This window comes from Malaya genurostris, chromosome 3, assembly GCF_030247185.1.
Source record: "Malaya genurostris strain Urasoe2022 chromosome 3, Malgen_1.1, whole genome shotgun sequence".
Lineage (NCBI taxonomy): Eukaryota > Metazoa > Arthropoda > Insecta > Diptera > Culicidae > Malaya > Malaya genurostris.
In genome coordinates this window covers 201,245,082-201,266,394 of record NC_080572.1, presented here as the reverse complement: position 1 = coordinate 201,266,394, position 21,313 = coordinate 201,245,082, and the positions used below count along the sequence as shown (strand labels likewise).

At 38.8% G+C, this 21,313-nt stretch overlaps 1 protein-coding gene across 11 annotated transcripts in view; it reads left to right on the top strand.

Annotated features, from left to right (window-relative positions):
* LOC131436179 (protein encore) overlaps positions 1–21,313 on the top strand; it is a 159,287-nt gene that overhangs the window by 113,386 nt on the left and 24,588 nt on the right. For all 11 annotated transcript variants that reach the window (XM_058604729.1, XM_058604734.1, XM_058604733.1 and 8 more), the window contains 2 exons: positions 12,164–13,750; positions 17,443–17,550. In XM_058604729.1, the coding sequence (XP_058460712.1) occupies positions 12,164–13,750; positions 17,443–17,550 (1,695 nt within the window). The remainder of the gene's footprint in view (positions 1–12,163; positions 13,751–17,442; positions 17,551–21,313) is intronic.

The following is a 21,313-nucleotide window of genomic DNA, read 5'->3' as shown; positions in this document are numbered from 1 at the left end:
CTTCTTGTGTGAAACACAAAAACAAAAATACTTGAGATGGATTAAACAGTTTATTTGTGACTCACAATCTTCCAAAAGGAAAATTAAGACTAAATTTATGTGTTGGTGATAAAGATGAGCATGATTGTGTTTATTACTTTTGATAGTATTTGGTTCAATGGTTGTCCTTCCACTCAGTAATAATTAGGCGATATCTCAGTTTGGTAACCAAAATTACATTGAATTTTTCTTCGACAGGATACGAATATAATAAATAGCTATACCATTTATTTCAACAATGTTTCATAGTCCATAATAGAACTAGGGAAACGGCTGAATTCAAAATTTCAGAAAACTAAACATAGACATTAATTTTCCACTTTTAAACAATTTGTCTCGTAGTTGTGAATCTGGATTTTCGATTTTGTGAACGGGTCCGAACAGAGATATCAAAATTTTTAATATCATCAAATCTCGAAATGAGCTTCTCCGGAGCCAATTTTCAATGAGTGCAGTATTCCTATGTACACACCACCATCTTTACCCTGTTGCTGGGCGATATACTGAGAATATGTAAACTTTTGGCATCTCTAATTGTGTTAAAACTTCAAAAAATATCAACCAAAGCTCAATAGTTTACGTTTTAATTAATTCGTTGGAATTAGAGTACCAATTTTTTGAGTACGCTAAATAGCATTCGACCTCAACAAGCCTCATCGCTAATGTTTGATTTTGATAATTGCTTCTCGATTGTGAAAATGGCATGCTTGTGCATCGCGAAAATTCATACTATTCGCTCGCAAATTAACTGTTACCAATGTAATCAAAGTATGTGGAGATCGTTTTTCTAGAGCCAGTAAGTCCGGATTAGGAGGGAATCGAAAGCCGAATTGTCGCAAAAACGTCGAAAAGAAACCCAACAGGACTCTCGACTCACAAGGTCGTAAGCGCTAAAAGCTGATAAAGTGTGATTACAGGGTACCGGATGATGAAATCATCATCAAGACTTGCACGTTTTCAACAGCTTCCTGAGCAGCAATATACTACGGTTACTAGAAGAGAGGAACCTTCAGAAGACACCATTTCATTCAAAAAGAAATAAAATTGGGAAATTGTCATGCAGCTCGAGGCAAACGGGCATTCTATGAAGAGGAGGCTGTACAAAATATTATAGAAGGAGTCAAACGAAAGACCCGAATATTCGCATTTCTTAAGGGCGGGTAGGATCTTACACTTTTGGAAAATCATTCAATCGAAAATTTAAGACCCTAAGCGCCGTCTTGAAAAATGAATTGTTTCCTTCGATTTTCCAGACAATAACTTTTAAATGTGTTTTTCTCGAAAGCGCCTTTCAAAAATCCGTGTCCATTGTCATTCGAAAACTACTATTTTCAATTTTTGCACACACTTTCTGAATATCAAACTCCAAGCTACAAAGTTGCAGTTTTGACTTTAAACAACTACAGAAAATTAAAAAGAAATCAAATAAAAACGTAGGGGTCTAGATAAACGTCCACTACAACTATGTTACTAGGATTTTTTGACTTCTGATTATTTTGCACTACAGATACAGTGGACATCGCAAATCCTGATCTCTAAACCTCGAAAATGCTTCTTCATTGACTTATTTCTCAATATTTTTCCACGAAAAAATTACAAAATGTTGTTCGAATAATGCTTTGTATTATGCAAAACATTTGAATATATTTTTTTCTTCTAAAATAGCTCTAAAAAATCGCAAAAATTATGTTTTTTTTTCATCCGTTAGACCAGGGGTTCCCAAAGTGGTCGATATAGACCCCTTGGGGTCGATATCCTTTTTGCGGGGGTCGACGTAAACGAAAACTGACTATGGGGGTCGACGAGGTCTAGAAATCGACCCCCTATTGTTTGATACAACAACTTGTTATTTAAAATATTTACGCTAAAAAAGTTGTGTTTATTTGACCATAATCAAAAAATGGTAAGTATTTTACATCATTATTAGAAAAGCAAGAAATTGAATTTTCAAAGGAATTTGTTGATGGGGGTCTGAGGCCTAAGTTAATTTTAGTAAAGGGGTCTATGACACAAAATAGTTTGGGAACCCCTGCGTTAGACCCTATAACTCAGAGGTGTACTCAGAAAATTTATCTGATATAACTTGTCATACATACATTTTCTCAGAGCCTATTTCAGAAAGATTTTTTAAGTAGCAAAGTCCCCTATTTGCAACTCATTGCCCATCTGTTGACAATTTTAAATTTACTGCCCACTAAAAATGAGCTATTGCTCACTGGTGGGCTGTAGGGACCACTTTGAGAATTACAGGGTCCGGCACTCGAAGTGTAACCAATTAAAAAGGCCATAAATTCAGTTTGGAAAATTACTTTTACTTAATTCAAAGTACAAAATGTGTAAAAATAATACAAAATTCAGAATCAATTCACTTTTGCTCGATATGACCACCTTTTGCCTTGACAATGGCCTTGAGACGATCAAAAAACGAATCGCAAGCTGCCGAATGTGACTTGCAGGTATTTAGGCCCACTCGCGGACAATAACTTTTTTCAGCGCCTCGAGACTGGTGTATCTTTTAGTTCGGACTTTGCTCTCCAAAATGGCCCAAAGAGAATAATCCATTGGATTCGCATCTGGTGAATTCGAGAGCCATTGTGTGGACGTGATGAAGTTCGGAACGTTGTTTTTCAGCCATTCTTGGTTCACTCGAGCTTTGTGAGACGGTGCCGAGTCCTGCTGAAACGTCCATGGTCTACCACCGAAATGTTTGTCTGCCCACGGCTTCGAAGCAACCTCCAGAATACTTTCCCGATAATATGTGGCATTTACCTTGACGCCAGGCTCGATGAAAACGATTGGAGAGCGCTCATCTGCAGTTACAGCGGCCCAAACCATTATCTGTTGCGGGTGCTGCCTCCTGGTGTCCAATCGATGACTCAAATTCTCGTATTAACGGTCGGTCAAGTAAACCCTATCGTTTTGAGAGTTTACGAAATGCTCAATTGGAAAAATTTTCTCGTCAGAAAATACAATGTTCGGAAATTGACTGCTTTCGGCCAAACGAAGCAACTCCTTCGCTCTCTCAAGTCAAGATTTTTTTTCGCGTTCACTTTTGGCAAAATGCTTTCTTGCGCTTGTAAAGAATACAACTCCGAACTGTCATTTAGCAAATTTCTAGAGAGCTGATGCCCGTGCGTCAGCTGCGCGAGCGGTCTGAAGTTGGTTACACTTCGAGTGCCGGATCCTGTACTAAACTAGACTGTTTGAATGACAAGAGGAAGGCATTATCATACCACCAGTTGGATTAAGAAGAGGTTTTTTATAATTTTAACTAAAAATAATGCAATTCGCGGTAGAAATTAGCACACAACTATGATTCATTTCAAAATTTGACGAATGACATTTTATTTAGATTTATTTTATCAGGTAAAAAAATTGGATGACAAGTAGTAGAATGATGGCAATACAAAACACACAAAAAACAACGAGTAAAACTAGTGACTTATTTGTATAATGATACCACTAAGTTTACTGTTCAAATGACCGTAATAGTATTATTTATTATAAACCAGAGCCATTTTTTCCGTACGAATAATCCCGCGGATAAAGTTCGTACGCGTTTCATAAGTAAAATTTCATCTGATTCTACAATTTCCTAGGGGGTTTTCAACAATTCAAGTGTATGTGTTGCTAATTAAGAGTATTTTTCGAAAATTGCATAACATCACATAACACATTTTCTTTACACAAAAATATTTGATGAAGGATCTCTATCTTAACTGATGGAGCACCGAATTGTTGAATGCTATAAAAATAAAAAAAAACAGTGCTTGATTATGGTATGTGAATAATTCCATCGTTCAGCGACAAAATTGCTAAATCTCTTGAAAAATTTAAAAATAACAATAATTGTTTTTCAAGAATTTTAAAACGCATATAAATCGAAATAAAAGAAGTATCAAAAATTACCTTGTAAATTAGTTTGAAAGAAATGATTTTATTCGTAAAATCAAACAAAAAATATAGGATTCTAACAAACAAAAGCATTAGTTAAAATAACTAAATTTAAGGTAATTTATTTCAACTAAAAAGTTTGTGAATTTGAAGCGCTACAATTATTAACTTTATCTTAAGTTCGTTCATTTATAACAAATTGAATTTACTGTGGAATTGCCTAGCATAAATTTTTTTCGATAGCAAAGGCATCAGCCACAAAGAGTTCATTCCAACTGGTCAAACGGTAACTGGCGCATTTCATATCGATGTTTTAAAGCATTCGACGGCCAGAATCCGTCGTACGCGACCCGAATATCGCCATCCAGAGAAATGATGCTTATTGCACGACAATTCGCTGAGTCACAAATCAATCTTTGTTGTTCGTAAGTTTTTGGCCCGAAATCAAGTCTGTGTGTTGGACCACCCACCGTATTTACCTGATTTGGCGCCATGTGACTTCTCCTTGATTCCAAAGTTGAAGTTCAAAGAATGCTTTTTTGAAGATGTTGAGACCATCAAAACGGCTTCGGAAATGTATTAAGGGGCGGGTAGCGTCAATCACTTTTGAAAAATCATTTCTTTTTTTCTTTGTATTTTCTTTGTATAAAACATTTCAACATATTATGTGAAATTTTCAAGCCTATTGGAACAAAACTCAGCAAGTTACAGGCCTTTATCTTTGCTTATCTCATACTGCGAAGAAGTAAGAGCTCGGCGCTCAGGTCCAAGATTTCAGCTTCGATTGACTTAAAAACTTAACAAAACATTCTTGAAATGTTTCATCATAACAAATTATCAAAGAAAACATAAGATTTTTTGAAAATGCTGACCCTACGGGCTTCCTTGAATAATAAATTGTTTCCATTGATAGACAAAACACATTAAACGCGTTTTTTCTCGAAAGCAGGTTTTGAAAATCCGCGTCCATCGTCATTCAAAAACTACTGCACCAATTTCGTTCAAATTTTGCATACACTTTCTACATATAAAAAAAACAGACCCCAATGTTTTCTTTTTTGTTGTTTGTTACTTTGGAAAGGTTTAACAGTTACAAAATGGCGGATCTTTTTCGTGAAAAATCGTAGTTTTCACTTTGAGCAACCACCAAAAATTCAAAAAATTTAAAATTCAAAAAATCAAACAGAAATGTTGGGGCCTAGAGAAACTTCTACTCTAACTATGCTGCTTTAATTTGTGACTTCTGATTGTTCTGCTCTGGGATACAGTGGACACCGCAAATCATGATATTTAAGAAGCGTCCTTAAAAATACCTCTTCACCGACTTATTTCTCATTATTTTTCTCGAAAAAATTACAAATTTTGATCTTTGTTGGCTGTTTACGCCTACCCGGGTAAAACTACATAAACAAAAGATTTTTTTTTAATATCAGTGCTTGAAAATCCTCTTTACCTTGGGAAGCAAAAATGTTTTCAATTTGCATGTTTTATTCTTTTCATTACAATGACATTACAATTTTCTCATCGAATCCGATTGGGTAAAGCTTGCCATTGAAAAGCAACGACGGGAACCTAGAGAGCTTTTCTATGATTGAAAACGAATCCCACCAAACATGAAGCAACAAAAATGATTGTCCCCCAAAACAGCGGCAGAAAGGTGAAGGTCAAGCGACTGCTGGCATCTCAGACCCTCCTACAAATTTACCTAGTGAAAGGAAATCGCTCGAATAAATTACGATTATTAATGCGTGCGTAAGGAGAATTTTACCATTGAAGATGCAAATTAGGCACACCGATCAGAAGCGCCAACTTAGTGAAACGATCGGAGGGGCAACCTTTCTTTTTTACAGTATCAAAAGGAATAACTAACATTGGTTGTAAAATAAATTTTATCTAAGATCAGAATGTCGGTGCAATTGATTTTTATTTCCTTTCGTAAACAAATCCCTAATCAGAAGCTCTCTTTTCGACTTTGTCTTAAATTTTAAACTATTACGGAGAATAAAAATAAAAAAAAACTTATCTCTTTCGGATAAGATTCTAAAAATCTCGTCGAAGTAATTGTAATTCAATAAGAATGTCATCCCCTATGAACAGGGGGGGTTCAAAATTATACCTAAACTATAAAATTGCAATGTGACATTAAGTGCCTTGCTCCCCAAAGTTGGTGCCTCTGATACTGAATCATGATGGAAGAAAATGACCTTCACCGTGCGAAAGGGAAGTCGTCCGACAGGAAGGCCTTCAAATGTTGATAGGGGTACGGCAGATATTTCCACTCTATTTACATTCCCTTCTTACCACATTCTATTAATTGTGTCTGATTCGGGGTTAAATCTTGCAAATCTTCCCATTTTTTTGGATATGATGAAGGATTTGAAATGAATATAAGTTCTGTTACCTTACATCGATTGGTTACATTTCTTTTCACGTTTATGATCCAGAAAGACTTACCATGTCACCGGAGTGGAATCAGAAGCATTGTTGAAGTTAGACAACATAAGATTTGATTTTAATTATGAATAATTGAAGTAGTTTAGCGTTCATTTCAACGACGTTGCTTTTATGTTTCATTCTCAGAATTGACGATCTATAACAAGCTTAAGATAGATTTATTTTCGATTGTGCTTGGAAAAACTTCTTTCGTGATATAGTTGGGGTGAAATATGGATCTGTGTTTTTTACATGGAAACAATAAGTATATAAATTTGATTTATGAAATAAAATGAGGATAATGTAAGAAACATTGCAGATATACTTATTTGTTTAATAGCTGTGTTTGGGATTGCTTTTTAATTTTTGCTCAATTTGTGCCCGAAAGCAATCAAAACAGGGGCACTGTGTTTCTTTGATTTGCACCGCACGAAAAAATGCACTTTCGGGGCGAATCGCGGCTAACTATTTTGCACCCGTTTTTATTTTCCGAACATCAAGCGTGCAAAGCAAATTTTACAAAACCGTGTCATTGATTGACTTTCAGGGCAAAACAGCGTAGACATTAGATTTAAACGGAAAGACTTATGGTCATATAGCTTGCTATTGTATTTCATCTTTATCCGACATCCGGGTCCAAGCAGCCCTGTCAGCTTGGAGCGAAATCGATCTTCAGTTCAGTAACGCCATCGCACGGCATTACATTCAACATATTATGTCAATTGTATGGAGGCGCAGTGCTGCTATTTTTCCGAGCACTAATTTGACATTTTTCTCCCCTACTTCTATGCACGAGATTCGATGTGAACTCGCCTGAGGACGTCATACTCGCAAAAAAGGATGTTGTCTGTTCGGGAAATGGTAGAGCTTGGATATCTTGTTAATAAGATGTCTTTGGGCGTGGGTAATATGTGCAAATTTTTACGAAATACGGACTCAATTTTCCCCCAAACTTCTTAACGGATTCTCATAAACTAAGATGCAAATGAAAGGTCTTGAAATTCTTCAAAAAGTTTTCGCTAGTTGGTGAATATATAAACTTATTTTGGGACTACTAGTCTCCGGCTCCCGGTTCCGAAAGCATCGATAATATTGAAAAAAAATTCCAAATCTTATCTCACTTCGATTTCTCAGCAATGATTTAAGGGATTTTCTCATATCTCTATTCAAATGAAAGCTCCTGATTGTTTCAAAAGCTAATGTGCAATTTAATCCAGATTCGACTTTCGTTTCCGTAATTAGAGGGCGATGAGTGTCAAAACTTTCAAACCGTCATACAAAATGTCGATGCAAAACCGGTACATGCTGATACGGAACAGGAAATCACCACCGTCTTTGCGCACGAGACACACAGCGTGCTTTGTTCAATTTCGTATAGCGTGTACGGGAGAATGAAAAGAAAATGATAACTTACACCACTTGCAAAACACAACCGAATTCATCGGCACCAAGCTTGTATGAGCACGTGTTTCCATTCGTGTTAAGGAAACCAAAATGCCGGTGCAGACACGAATGTCTGTTACCGGTGTTTGGTTTGGTTGATCACGGTGCTGCGGTTGAATAAAATCATAGCCACTTCACGGTAGTGTGGAAAATTTCAATGGAATAATTTTTCACGATGCATATGAGATTCCGGTTGTGTAGTAATATTTCCAATTGAAGCAGTCAATAACATTTACATACATGCTGTGATTACAAATGATTAGGGGAGAGGTAACGATTAGCACCTAAGCTTTTTGAAGCGTTACAAATTAAATATTACTTTTATCAAGATCATAAACACGTCTAACGGAAACATAAAACCTTGTTTTTCAATATCCTCAAATGAACGATTACTACAATTATGTTGCTTACGAGCATGAAAGCCACAAAATAATCGTGTTTTGTTCATAATAGTATACAAGGTGAGGTAATTGTGCGCAGTGGTACACAATTATGCGCACAATGAATGTTCCGTAGTACTCAAATACTCGAATTTTCCGTAATACTCGGAATACTAGATGATAACTTCGTTTGGGCCGAAAAGCTGTTACGAAACCAAAAACGACGTGATTCTTTTAGAAATAAATATAAAGCTTATATTCTAATGACAGATTGCATATTTACGTATGTCGTATTGGTAATTTAATCGGGAATTTTAAATGTAGTCGAATAATGTTAATTGTATCAAATCTCAATATTTATTGTAAGTAAGAAGAACAGAGCTGCTATATGTCAATATCAACTAGCAACTTTGCACGATGAAGATTGTAAAGCTTATGTCATTGGATTGCTGCCAACCAGGCTCTAACAATCACCATATATTGAGTGTCTGAGAGCCTATCTGTCATAACTTGAATTCTCTTGATATTACACTCACCAGTACGCTCATTCATTACCGATGCGATTGATATTATTATTTTTATTTCTCCTGTCACTACTTGATTACGATGTGACTAAATATTAATCAAGCAGTATAAACATTGAATTATATTTATTTACACCAATAAACTCCGAAGTCCGATGACATTTCTCGGTTAATTTTAATTACCAAGCGGTTTCCACGTTTATCACTCAACTCTTTGCATGAAATGATACCCGAAACTTTCGACTTTTAAACAGAATAGTGATATCAAAGAAAATCAACATTACCACCTCGGAGTAAAAACTTTTTCTTCCCCTTGTACTATGTTTTTACCTTTTTACTTTTTTTTATATATATAAAAAATAGGTATAGAATTCGCTCAAACTTTAGAAAAATTTTCCGAGGCCGAATGTCATATACCAATCGATTCAGCTCGACGAACTGAGCAAATGTCCGTGTGTGTGTGTGTGTGTGTGTGTGTGTGTGTGTGTGTGTGTGTGTGTGTGTGTGTGTGTGTGTGTGTGTGTGTGTGTGTGTGTGTGTGTCTGTATGTGTGTTGTCAACTAAGAGGTCGAGATCTCAGAGATGGCTGGACCGATTTTGATCAAACTAGTCGCAAATGAAAGGTCTCCCCGTCACCCAGAACGCTATTGAATGGTTTTAAGATCGAATGTTTACTTTTTGAGTTATTCGAAGTTTTATGTCAAAATTTTTAGTTTTCCGACAGTATCTGTCACACGTGATCCTGAAAACTGAATATTTTTTCAGACTTAGATTCCGCACCTATCCAACAAGCCATAGATTGTTAAAATCCGTCCATTTTCAACGGAGATATCGACATTTTCGTATAAACGACTTTTCCCCCTATTCTAGCAGTGGGAGGCGCTGTATGACAAAGCAATGCTTGAGAGCAACGTGAAACATGATTTTTTATACTGTTACATACAATTGTTTCTAAGTACCAAAAAGACTGTATACAGCATACTTTTTCATGACAATTTGTCTCGGATCGATTTTAGCACGGTTCGTTTTTGACAACATAATCGTTCGAATATGGCATATGTAAACCAGATGATGGTAGCATTTTCAAGTTGAAAGAAATTCCAGAATTATATTTATTTAAACTATTTAAAGCGATAAATGTTGGAAGATCATAACACCCATATACCATTCGAATCAGTTCGTCGAGATCAGCAAATGCGTGTGTGACAAATAATTTCACTCAATTTTCTCGGAGATGGCTAAACCGTTTTCTACAAACTTTGATTAATATGAAAAGTAGTATACTCCCAAACAAGGTTCCTGAATCACGTTTGGATCCGACTTCTGATCGCGGAACCACAGGATGATATGTGACACGAAATTAAAATAATGCAATTCATTTTTCTCGTATATGGCTGAACCGATATAAGATTTAAATGAAATCTAAGAATCATCTATGATTCAAATGAGAGGTCTTAAAATACTATAAAACATCTTACTTTTTAGTCAGATCCGACTTCTGGTTTGGGAGATACAGGGTGATTAGTATAAAAATGTCCATTTCACATAAATTAATCAGGTTTGTCGGATTCACAGATTTGGATAGTCGATAACCAAATAAATTTATTTCAGTTTAAGCGGTATTCGTTTCTGGATTTGGAACCCCCAAATTTTAATTCGCACTACAATTTCTCAAAGATGTCTACACACTCCTCAGGTGAATTTAACTGATTTAGGCTACACCGATTTTAGAATTCCGGTTCCAGTATCGAATCGTTTCTCAAAGCTCAATCATTTTCTTAAAAAGGCCAAATCGAACTTCAAAAACAAAAATTCAAATTTAAGGACTTATGGTCCCATAAAAAATTGGTAAATTTTATCCAATTCTGGAATTACAGGATAATGAGTTTTAAAAATTCATACAGATATAGAAGAAATAAATTGTTTGGCGTATTAATTTATGGCCATACGAATCATTTCGGGTTATGCTAGTTCCTGAATACCGGCTCTGGAAGTACCATAAATAATGACGAAAAACTCTAAAGTGGAACTTACTTTAACATCTCATGGAATGTTCAATCGATTGTCACACGTTAAGATTGAAATTCGATACGATTTGCAGTTTCGAGATTACAGGGTAATGAGTGACTAAAATCTCAATTTGTCGTTTAAAACGACGATAATTAAAATCATGTCATGAGAACTAAAACACCTAAGAATATCCATGCAAAAAACACATGCGGATTTAAAAAAAAAAGGTATCATCTCACTGCTAGGAGGATTAATCACGTTTTTTTTAAATGATTTTGCCCGTTTTCATGGGAAGTTGTAAAAAGGTGAAGTAATTAAAAATTTTCCTGCCAATTTGACAGCTCTTGCTGAAATTATCATCTCTAAACAAGCAGCGCCTCTACATTTCATTGCAGCGTCATTGTGCCAATACTGATGTGCCGAACGAAAACGTGTTTTCGACATTCAAACATTAAGTGTCGGATTTACCCCTCTATTTAGAGGTTGGATTTGCCCCACTGTGTCATTTTTCATTACGAAGTAATTGGAAAAAAATGCACCAAATGTATATGCACTAAATGTTTGTTTTGCAAAAAAAAAAACATTTACTTTGACTTGGCGGTTGATGTTGATCCGCAAGGAGACATTAGCTGCCAATTCACTGATAAGTCGGAGACGAAACGTAAAAATACTAATATTAGTTTACGTAGGTCGGCTTTACACCACCTTACCCTGTACAAAGCGTCATCCAAATCGGAGCAAGTCGATCTTAATTATACTACCTTTTCTACTGTTCATTTCTGGTATTCGAGAGTACTAATCGAAATCGTTCAATTTTTTTCAAAAGACAAGATGCCATAATCAACCGTAAATATTGAACATCGTTGCTCAATAAGTTCTAAAGTTTCCAGTATTCAGAAAACTAACCTGAATAACTACCATAGCACGCATGTTGGAAAAGTTTTCCACCGGTAAGCGTTGACTTCAATTATCGCATATATCTGAAAGAAGGCGATGATCGAGTTCTTCTGCTAGTGGATGTATTACCATTTTGCTCCTGATTATTCATCTCATCATCGCTGTTATAGTCATCATCAACATCACCATCGTCATCATCACCAGTCCGGTTAGTGAACGAAATGTCAGTTTATGAATCATATATCCTCTTGCTTCCCACCGCAACTACCTTCTAATTGACGAGGACGTGTGCGATTATTGGAAGACGCGCTACAGCGATAGCGTGTGCGGATGTTGTGGGAACTGGCGCGTGTAAACGTGGGTAGACTTTTATTGGCTCGTTATAGCGCGGAAAATTAACTCGCTGAAGTTAGTTAATTGTCGGATCCGAAACCGGAGGTCATGCATTTTCTTATTTATTTCGTTTTCCCGACTAACAACCAGTTGTTTCATTTTTTTGACTGAATCTTTTTTTTCTCTCTCTCTCGATTTCTTTGTTTTCAGACTCTTGGTGGCAAAGGCAAGCATTTAACCCGAAGTCACGCCATGCGTGAGTCAACATCCCCTCCCCGGACACCCACACCGCGATCTCCGTCGGATCATCACAGCAGCAGCAATAGCTCGCCAATACAGCAGAATACTCTGTCCATTAGTGCAACATGTGAACAGCAGTCTAACAATAGCAATTCGCATTCACCGGTATCAGAATCTCGACTATTCAATAATAATAATAATAACAATAACAACAACAACAACAACAACAACAATGAGTACAGCAACAAACAAGGAGGTAAAAACTCGCCCAACATAATTGTTTATGGTGGCGACGAGAGAGGAGGCAAGAGCCAGCTAGACCTGGATTTTCCCAAGTTGACACCTCCGAAGTCATCGTTCTCTCCCAATAATAACTGTGGTACAAAAAACAGCAACGGTAGACTTAACAATAATGGTTCCGTCAGAAGTGATCAGGAAAAAAGCGATCACCATCACGGCAGCAAGGGAGGCAGAAACGGTGAACACGCCAACAGTCATGAATTGAAGGACTCGAAATCGACCGAACAAATGCTGGACTGCGGGGATCAGTCCGGTTTGGCCCTTTCGGTCTCTGGAGCATCAGTCACCACCATCAGCCAGTCGTCATCGTCGCCAGTATCATCTAATAATAACTATTGTGATAACGAAAGTCGTAGTCTACGTGAGGTTAATTTTAGTGCTAATAATAATGATTCTAACAATCAGCTGAACATACAGTTTTCACATGAAGAAAATCGATATATACAATGTGAAAGTCCTACTGATAGCCTTATAAGAAATAATAGTAGCTCTAATAGTAATCTAACAAGTAGTGCTCATAGCAACAAAAAACATCGTGCTGGGGGTGGTGCGGCAGGAGCAGTTGCCAACGTTGGTGTATCCGGCGGAGGCGGAATAGGAGGTGGTGGAGGAGGAGGAGGAGGAGGGAACGCAACGGGTAGAGGAAACAAACCTCGGCTCAAACATATGAGTGGCGGGTCTTCATCTAGCGCCGATGGCGGTTCCATCGGTGGTGGAGGCGGAGGGGGAAATAGTACGTCGACCGGGTTTCTCTCGCGTGACAATTCCTGTGAACAGTTCACCGACCAGAGTGGCGTCAATCTGATTCAGTTCTTCAAGGAGACACTGAATAAAAATTTTAAAGATCGCAACATGTTAATGAAAATCGAAAAGGAATTGCTTGCCCTGGCAATGGATCGTAGCCGTAGTCAGATCAAGTTTCCACCGATGTCTTCCTACAATCGAATGCTGATACACCGAGTGGCCGCGTACTTCGGTATGGAGCATAACGTGGATGCCACTCAGCAGAGCGTGATCGCGGAAGTGACACCGGCTACCCGAATACCGGAGATTCGATTCAAGACGCTTATCAATGAAAGCTTCTCCGATGAACCGCGGAAGTCAATCCTGAAGCGGGATACGCACAGTTTCGACGAGTACCGGTACGGCATGTTGCACTGTCCCGACCGAGGCGTGCTGGATCGAAAAGCCAAAAGTTTCGAAGAACGCGAGGAGGAGTACGACAAAGTCAAACGGAGGATATTCAAACATCGCGAGGTAAGATACTGTTATGATAGTTATTACTAATAGAAGCAGATACTCTGTAAAGCACTTTTACTTTTTTTATGCTGTAATTGAGAAACCGAATGTCCGACAGAAGAAATATTAAAATTTAAATACATGATGATAGACTTAAATTTCTCTAGTCATACAACTATATAAAAAATCACGTGTCACACGAGTTATTTTTATTAGATGGATCGAAAATGACTCATTCTGAATTACCTAAAAAGTTTCATCAATAGATATATAGTCTCTGAAATTCTTTAAAAATATATAAACGAAACAAGTAGGAACACCGGAGACACGAACCATGACATTACACTGTTCGCCATAGTTTGAATTTGTTTTGTGTACAACGAAATTTTATCAGCAGCCGAAATGTTTGCAGTTCAGTAATTAAAACTAATTGGCTCAAGCGGCACGTTCCCCTAATTATTTGAAGATGTGTGCGTTGCCGTGGCATTTCATCATTTTCCTGAAGCAACATGCAAGGAAAATGTGAAGTGGGTGGGATGGAAAAACAGCACAAAACAAAATGTACATTTAATGAAACCTCCAACCCCCGAGAGTGTTTAGATATTTTACAAAAGCGACACCATCCTGCTTTCCTGAAAAAATTCAGAACGCCATATTTATGAACAGAAGTAAATTCGGTACCCCATAACGGATGTAAACAATCTGCTAAAACCTTTTGGGATATAAACAGAAGGGATTCATTCATTCCAGGAAGAACGATGAATTCTGACTACTACTCCCTACCACATTGGGTGAGAACGGATCAGGGTCATGTCGCCGAAAGCCATTTCGCCGAAAGCCGTTTCGCCGAAAGTCATTTCGCCGAATGTCATTTCGCCGAATGGGCCACTTCGCCGAATGTCATTTCGCCGAAAGCCATTTCGCCGATTCCTGCAATTGTCTTAAAATCGTAATGGGAATCGATTTAAAATAAAGACAAATTAAAGATGATAACGTTAACGCCCGTTTTTTTGACCTACAATTGTACTTCTTCAATAAAGATTGATTAATGAACCTCAGAACGGAGTTCCCAAAGAAACTTGTTGACTACTAATCATCAAAGCAATTCCATAGGTATCTACCACGAAAATGTATGTGGTATTTTCCGTTTACTAAATAAAAAAATATCTAATGCGGCTTCGCCACATCGATTTGATTCGTGTGCTGTCCGACCTCGCTACCGCTCGTTCGGACCTAACTAAAGCAAAGAAACCTAGCTTTGAGTAGACCGGGCAAACGAGGCGGTTACAGGTTTGTATGCAAGAGGCCGCCGCTTCCGCGCAATGACCCGCTCCCGGTGAGAACGATAGAATATCCTTCAACTTTAGCTCACCACACACAGATTCAACCATATATGGTGAACCAAAAACCCGGATAAATACACTGTTGGTCATAATTTGTATTTGTTTTGTATACAGCAAAATTACATTTACAGTTTATACATAGTGCTTGTATAAGTGCACGGGATTTGAGTATGTAATCACTTTACACCAAACTTGTAATCAACGTTTGCTTGCATGCAATTATTATTATAGCGTTAAGTTTTGCTGAGCAATAATTCCGCTTATATTTATAGATCCGAGCGTTTTCGCAGTTCCAGCATACTATTTACGCAGCTCCAGCATACTATTTAGCAGTAAGCCAGCATACTATTTAGATGTTTAGCATGCAAAATAAAACACAAATCGATGCTTAGAAATATTTCCAATCAGTTGAAGGAATAAAATTACAAATAGAAATAAAATTGACTAAGCTGTAAGTGTTCAAAACCGAACCATTTGTCTGAACGTTTACTTCCATGAATTTTTAATTTGCGCTTCTATGTAGAAAACAAAGATGTGTTTAACATCAAAACTTTATTGTCCTACGCTCAAATAATTCTGTTCTACTAGCCAAAATGCAAACCCTCTCCTTAACTAAAAGGTGATTTTGTAAAAGGTATAGGATTTGATTTAAAAAAACACAAAAAAATTTATTGATGAAATCTTTATTGGAATCGGTAGAAAGATCAATATAATTTAATGTTTGAAGATGATTTCATGGAAACGTTGGCCGCGGATCCACTCTAGATGAGCCATGCGCAAGGTCCAATTTTTGCACACTCTCTCCAACATATCGGCCGGTATTTCACGAATAATGCCACCCGCCCATAATCCAGAAACGAGCTTCGTCGCTGAACACAATTTTCATTAAATTGTTAACCTTCTTCAACTTTATCAGAGCCCATTTACGATTAAGTTATAGAGCAAACGACGATGCATGACAAGTTTGACAATAAAACAAGACACGATTCACGCGTGATCTGTCAAAAACATTGTTGCCAAAAAGATACAAGCAAAAAATCACCCTTTACAATTTTAACTCACAAAATCGTTACAATCAAATCATCGAACACATTTTTTCGTGTTCCTAAAACATTCGTTTAATATGTTTGATCAAAAGTTCCAATGTACAGGGTCCGCAATCTAACTTTTTTTTAACTAGCAGTTATTTCGACATTGGTAACCTTAATGTCACTTCTGATTTGACAGAAACTTAGTTTTTTTCTTCCGCTGAACGAAAATGATTATGTATACGCTGGTAATGTTGCGGAATGTGTTTGCCAAAAAATCATCTTCTCGGATGAGGCACATTTTCATCTCGGCGGGTATGTTAATAAACAAAATTGTCGCATCTGGGGGACGGAAAACCCGCTCGTTATCATGGAGAAGCCAATGCATCCTCAGAGAGTGACGGTTTGGTTCGGATTTTGGTCTGGCGGCATCATTGGGCCATTTTTCTTCGAAAATGAGGCAGGAGCCGCCGCCACAGTCAATGACGAGCGCTACCGCGCCATGATTAGCGATTAGTTCTTCCTTTTACTTGAAGAGGAAGACTAGGACACCATTCTCGGTTAATTTATCAAAAGGGCGTATAAGCAAATGACAGTTTCTCTTTGTTTACTTTCTCTTCTATTAATTACCAAGCGGTTTCCACGTTTATCACTCAACTCTTTGCATGAAATGATACCCGAAACTTTCGACTTTTAAACAGAATAGTGACATCAAAGAAAATCTTTTTAATCACATCACAATAATCGAAAGAGAGAGTGATTAAAGAGAAACTGTCACTTGCTTATACGCCCTAATGGAAAATCAACCAAGAATTCAAGCCTTGAAGGACAACATCCGTGAAGCCATAGCTAAAATAAACCTGCATACAATCGAAAATGTACTAAAAAACTGGACCGACCGTATGGCGTACTGCAAGGCCAGCCGAGGCAGCCATTTGAATGAAATTTTATTCCACAATCAACCGGAAGGATTGTACTTTAATATGAAAAAATGAATTTTGAAATCGGATGAACCGCTTGTGTTTTATTGCATGTTTAAAAAAAGGTACATGGCGGACCCTGTATATCGAAAAGAAAAGGCATAAAAAGACTGACAGTTGAGACATGTGAATAAATTTATTATTTTTTAATTGTTATATCAGCAAATCAAAGATCACACACAGCAAGATAATAGGAATGATTATTTATAACAGATACAGCCAATGGCATCTCGTTTATCATAAAATATACAAAATGTCGGAAGAATAATATGATCTACAGTTGCTTCAATAAATAAATCATATATGTCTTTTTAGTTAGATTTGATTGAGGTATGATTTTTTTTTTCTTCCATCGCCAGGATGGCGGATCGGAAGAACAGTGGCAATGGCTCTCAGCGGAAAACGCAGATGTAATAAATGGCCGACCAAAACTGCAGAACAATCGTTTACTAAAAGTGCAATCAGTGGTAAGTATTAAGCTGTAATTTACAACTTGAATCAAATCAGAAGGTTGGAACTTCCTGTTCCATTAGGACTGTTTCATTGACCGTGAAAAGTCTAGCTAAAAGAAAAAAATAGATTTAAAAGGTTTTGGAATAAGGTTTACCTAATCACCTATTCGGCAAACACTCCAGGGGCGTGTTCTACCTAATCAGTCATCACTTTATAGAAACTACAAAACGCTTACGTCGCCTATCCAGTAACATTCGCCGAACCGAAAGTATTTGCAAAAATAAATTTCAACTTGATCTTTGATCCCTCTATCTATCAGTGCAGTAAAACTTCACTCAATTCAATTTTAACCGTGTGTTAAAATAAAATTGTGTGTTTTTTTAAATGTGGAACACACCGACGATCACTCTACTGCAGTAAACTTCACACTCTAACACACAAGCTTCGCTGACGTACCTAACACGATACAACGTGGAAGTCAAATATCTCTTTTATGGGGTGCAGTTCATGATCATCCCTATCCTGCGCTCTTTGAGTTGTGTGCGCACCTACAGAGAGAATGAGAGTCTATCGGAGACAGTTACACAATCACTCACAGAGAGAACAACGCACCGCAGTTATATTAACCTCGAGCGAAAAGAAGGACGCTTTCCTGACAAACTAAGAAATATATAAATCAGTTTGAACTCCCGTGAACGGTTCGTTTTTTATTTCGTGTTCGCTTCCGTCCACCACAGTTGGTGACCCCGACGTGATTTTGCAAGTATCGTACGAGTGCGCATTTTCGCGATATTTCGATTCCGGTTTTCTTCGGCCCGATCCGGCAACTTAACCTCACCTCCGTTTCAATCGGCGCGTTCCGGCACCCAATCTTTATTGTTCAACCATGTCAGAAGAGGAAAACGACACTCCTCGCACTGCCGCGGCTTCAGTAAAACTTCCGGAATTCTGGAAGACGGATCCAGAAATGTGGTTCGCACAGGCGGAAGCGCAGTTTGTCTTAGGCAACGTCACGAAGGATGAAACTAAATTTTACCACATCATCGCAAAAGTGGACCATTCGGTAATCTGTCACATAGCCGAGTTGGTTGCAAATCCACCACTACAGGAGAAATACAAAGCCATCAAAGATAGGCTTATCGCACGGTTTGCTCTCTCTCCACAAGCCCGGTTTGAACGGTTACTGGGATCGTCCGATCTCGGTGACATGCGCCCTACACATCTTTTGTCTAAGATGCAGGAACTCGCAAACGGACTAAATGTCAACGACGATCTCCTCAAAATGCTGTTTCTGCAACGGATGCCAGCCCACATTCGACCCGTATTGACCATCAGCGATGGAACGTTAGCCAAGCTAGCGGAAATGGCCGATAAAATGGCCGAAACCCCGCAAACAGCCGCCGTATCTATTAAATCCGAGGCAAATGTAGAGATGCAAAAAATTAAGGAACAACTGGAGGTGCTCAGCACGGAACTTCGTCGATTCAAGCCTGGCCTGACTCAGGATATCGATCGTCGTCGTGGTCGATCGTCGTCACGCTCCAGAAGCGAATCAGAGGTATGCTGGTACCATCGGAAGTACGGAAAACATGCAGAACGATGCAAGCAGCCGTGCAATTATAACCAACCAAAAAACTAAGTGCTTACCCACCCGAGTCGGCCGAGGTGGGCACCGTTTTTTCAAGCCGACGACTGAAATTGTATGACAGGACGAGTGGTATTCGCTATCTCATTGACACCGGCTCCGACGTCTCAATCGTCCCTGCTTCAAAACGAGACAAGCAATCAACGCCGATTCCGTTTTCACTACACGCAGCCAACGGGTCGGAAATCAAAACATATTCGACTAAGCTCATTACTACGGATCTTGGACTAAGAAGGCGTTTCACATGGAACTTTTTAGTATCAGATGTCAGCCACGCAATAATCGGAGCCGACTTCTTAGCTCACTTTGCTCTACTCATTGACATAAAAAACCGAAACCTTATCGATCCTAAGACGAATATGCGATCTAGCGGAGAATTAACGAAAGCTGATGTTCACACGATCACCACCGTTAATTGGAATCACCCATTCCACGAACTCTTGAAAAAGTATCGGGAAATTACACTTCCAGCCACCTTGCGAGCAAAAACAGAACATGGCGTCACACACCACATCGTAACAAAAGGACCGCCAGCTGCATCAAAAGTCAGACGAATGCACCCGGACAAACTTAGAGCAGCTAAGGAGGAATTCGCCTTGATGAGCGAACTCGAAATTTGTCGTCCTTCTAGTAGCAGCTGGGCTAGTCCACTCCACTGCGTAATGAAAAAGAACGGACAGTTTAGGTTTGTCGGCGATTACCGCAGCTTGAACAAAGCAACTGTTCCTGATCGCTACCCCGTACCGCATGTACACGACATTCTTAACTCTCTACAAGGCAAAAACATTTTCACCACTCTGGATCTAGAACGAGCATACCATCAGATCCCCGTGGAGGAAGCAGATATTCCTAAGACGGCGGTGATAACGCCGTTCGGCCTCTTCGAATTCACTAGGATGCAGTTCGGTCTGTGCAACGCCAGTCAGACATTTCAACGGTTCATGAACAAAATACTGGGGGACCTAGATTTTGTAGTCTCGTTCATCGATGACATTTGTATCGCGTCAACAACCGTAGAGGAGCACAAAGAACATGTGCGAGTGGTCTTCGAACGACTGAAGGAAAACGGGCTAGTCATAAATGTCGCAAAGAGCAAATTTGCGCAACCTGAAGTAGAATTCCTCGGCTACGTGGTGAACCAAGAGGGTGTAAAACCACTACCGTCCAAAGTTCAAGCAATCAGCGAATATGCCAGACCATCTACAGTTAAAGATCTCCGTAGATTCCTAGCGTTGGTGAATGTGTACAAAAGATTTATACCCAGAGCGGTAGACATGCAGCTCGAGCTACGAAAACTGATTCCCGATAACCGCAAGAACGACAAAAGGAATGTACTGTGGAATGATTTAGCGTTAGCGGCATTTGATCGTTGTAAGCACTCACTTGCAGAAACTACACTCCTCCATTACCCAGATTCAAAGAAAGAACTGGCGCTCATGATCGACGCGTCGAACACGGCTGCCGGAGCAGTACTGCAGCAGCTATCTGGATCAGCGTGGCAACCACTTGGTTTTTATTCCGAAAAATTTTCGACGCCGCAGAGGAACTACTCCACATTCGGGCGCGAGCTAACAGCTATGAAGATGTCTGTCAAATATTTTCGGTATTTCTTGGAAGGTCGCAAATTTGTTATCTTCACCGACCACAAGCCCCTCACATACGCCATGACAACAAACTCGTCTTGTAGACTCCCTTACGAAGAGCGATATTTAAAATACATCTCATTGTTCACAACCGACATTCGACACATAAATGGAACTGAAAATATCGTGGCCGATGCACTGTCCCGCGTGGAAGCATTATCCGGCATCGATCTCTCGGCGCTCGCAGAAGACCAGGAAAGCGACGAGCAATTAAAAGTGCTGTTGAAGTCATCAACATTGAAGATAGAGCCCATTCGAATCCCCAGTGTTTCTCGCCCTGTATACTGTGATGTTTCCGTAAATAATCGTACTCGCCCTTTCGTTCCAGAAAAGCATCGTACTAGCATAATGCAACATTTCCATGGTCTGGCGCATCCCGGTACAAAAGCAACGCGGAGGTTGATATGTGACAGATTTGTGTGGGCATCCATGAATCGGGACATCAATAGATTCGTCCGAGCCTGTGTTAATTGTCAGCTGTCGAAAACA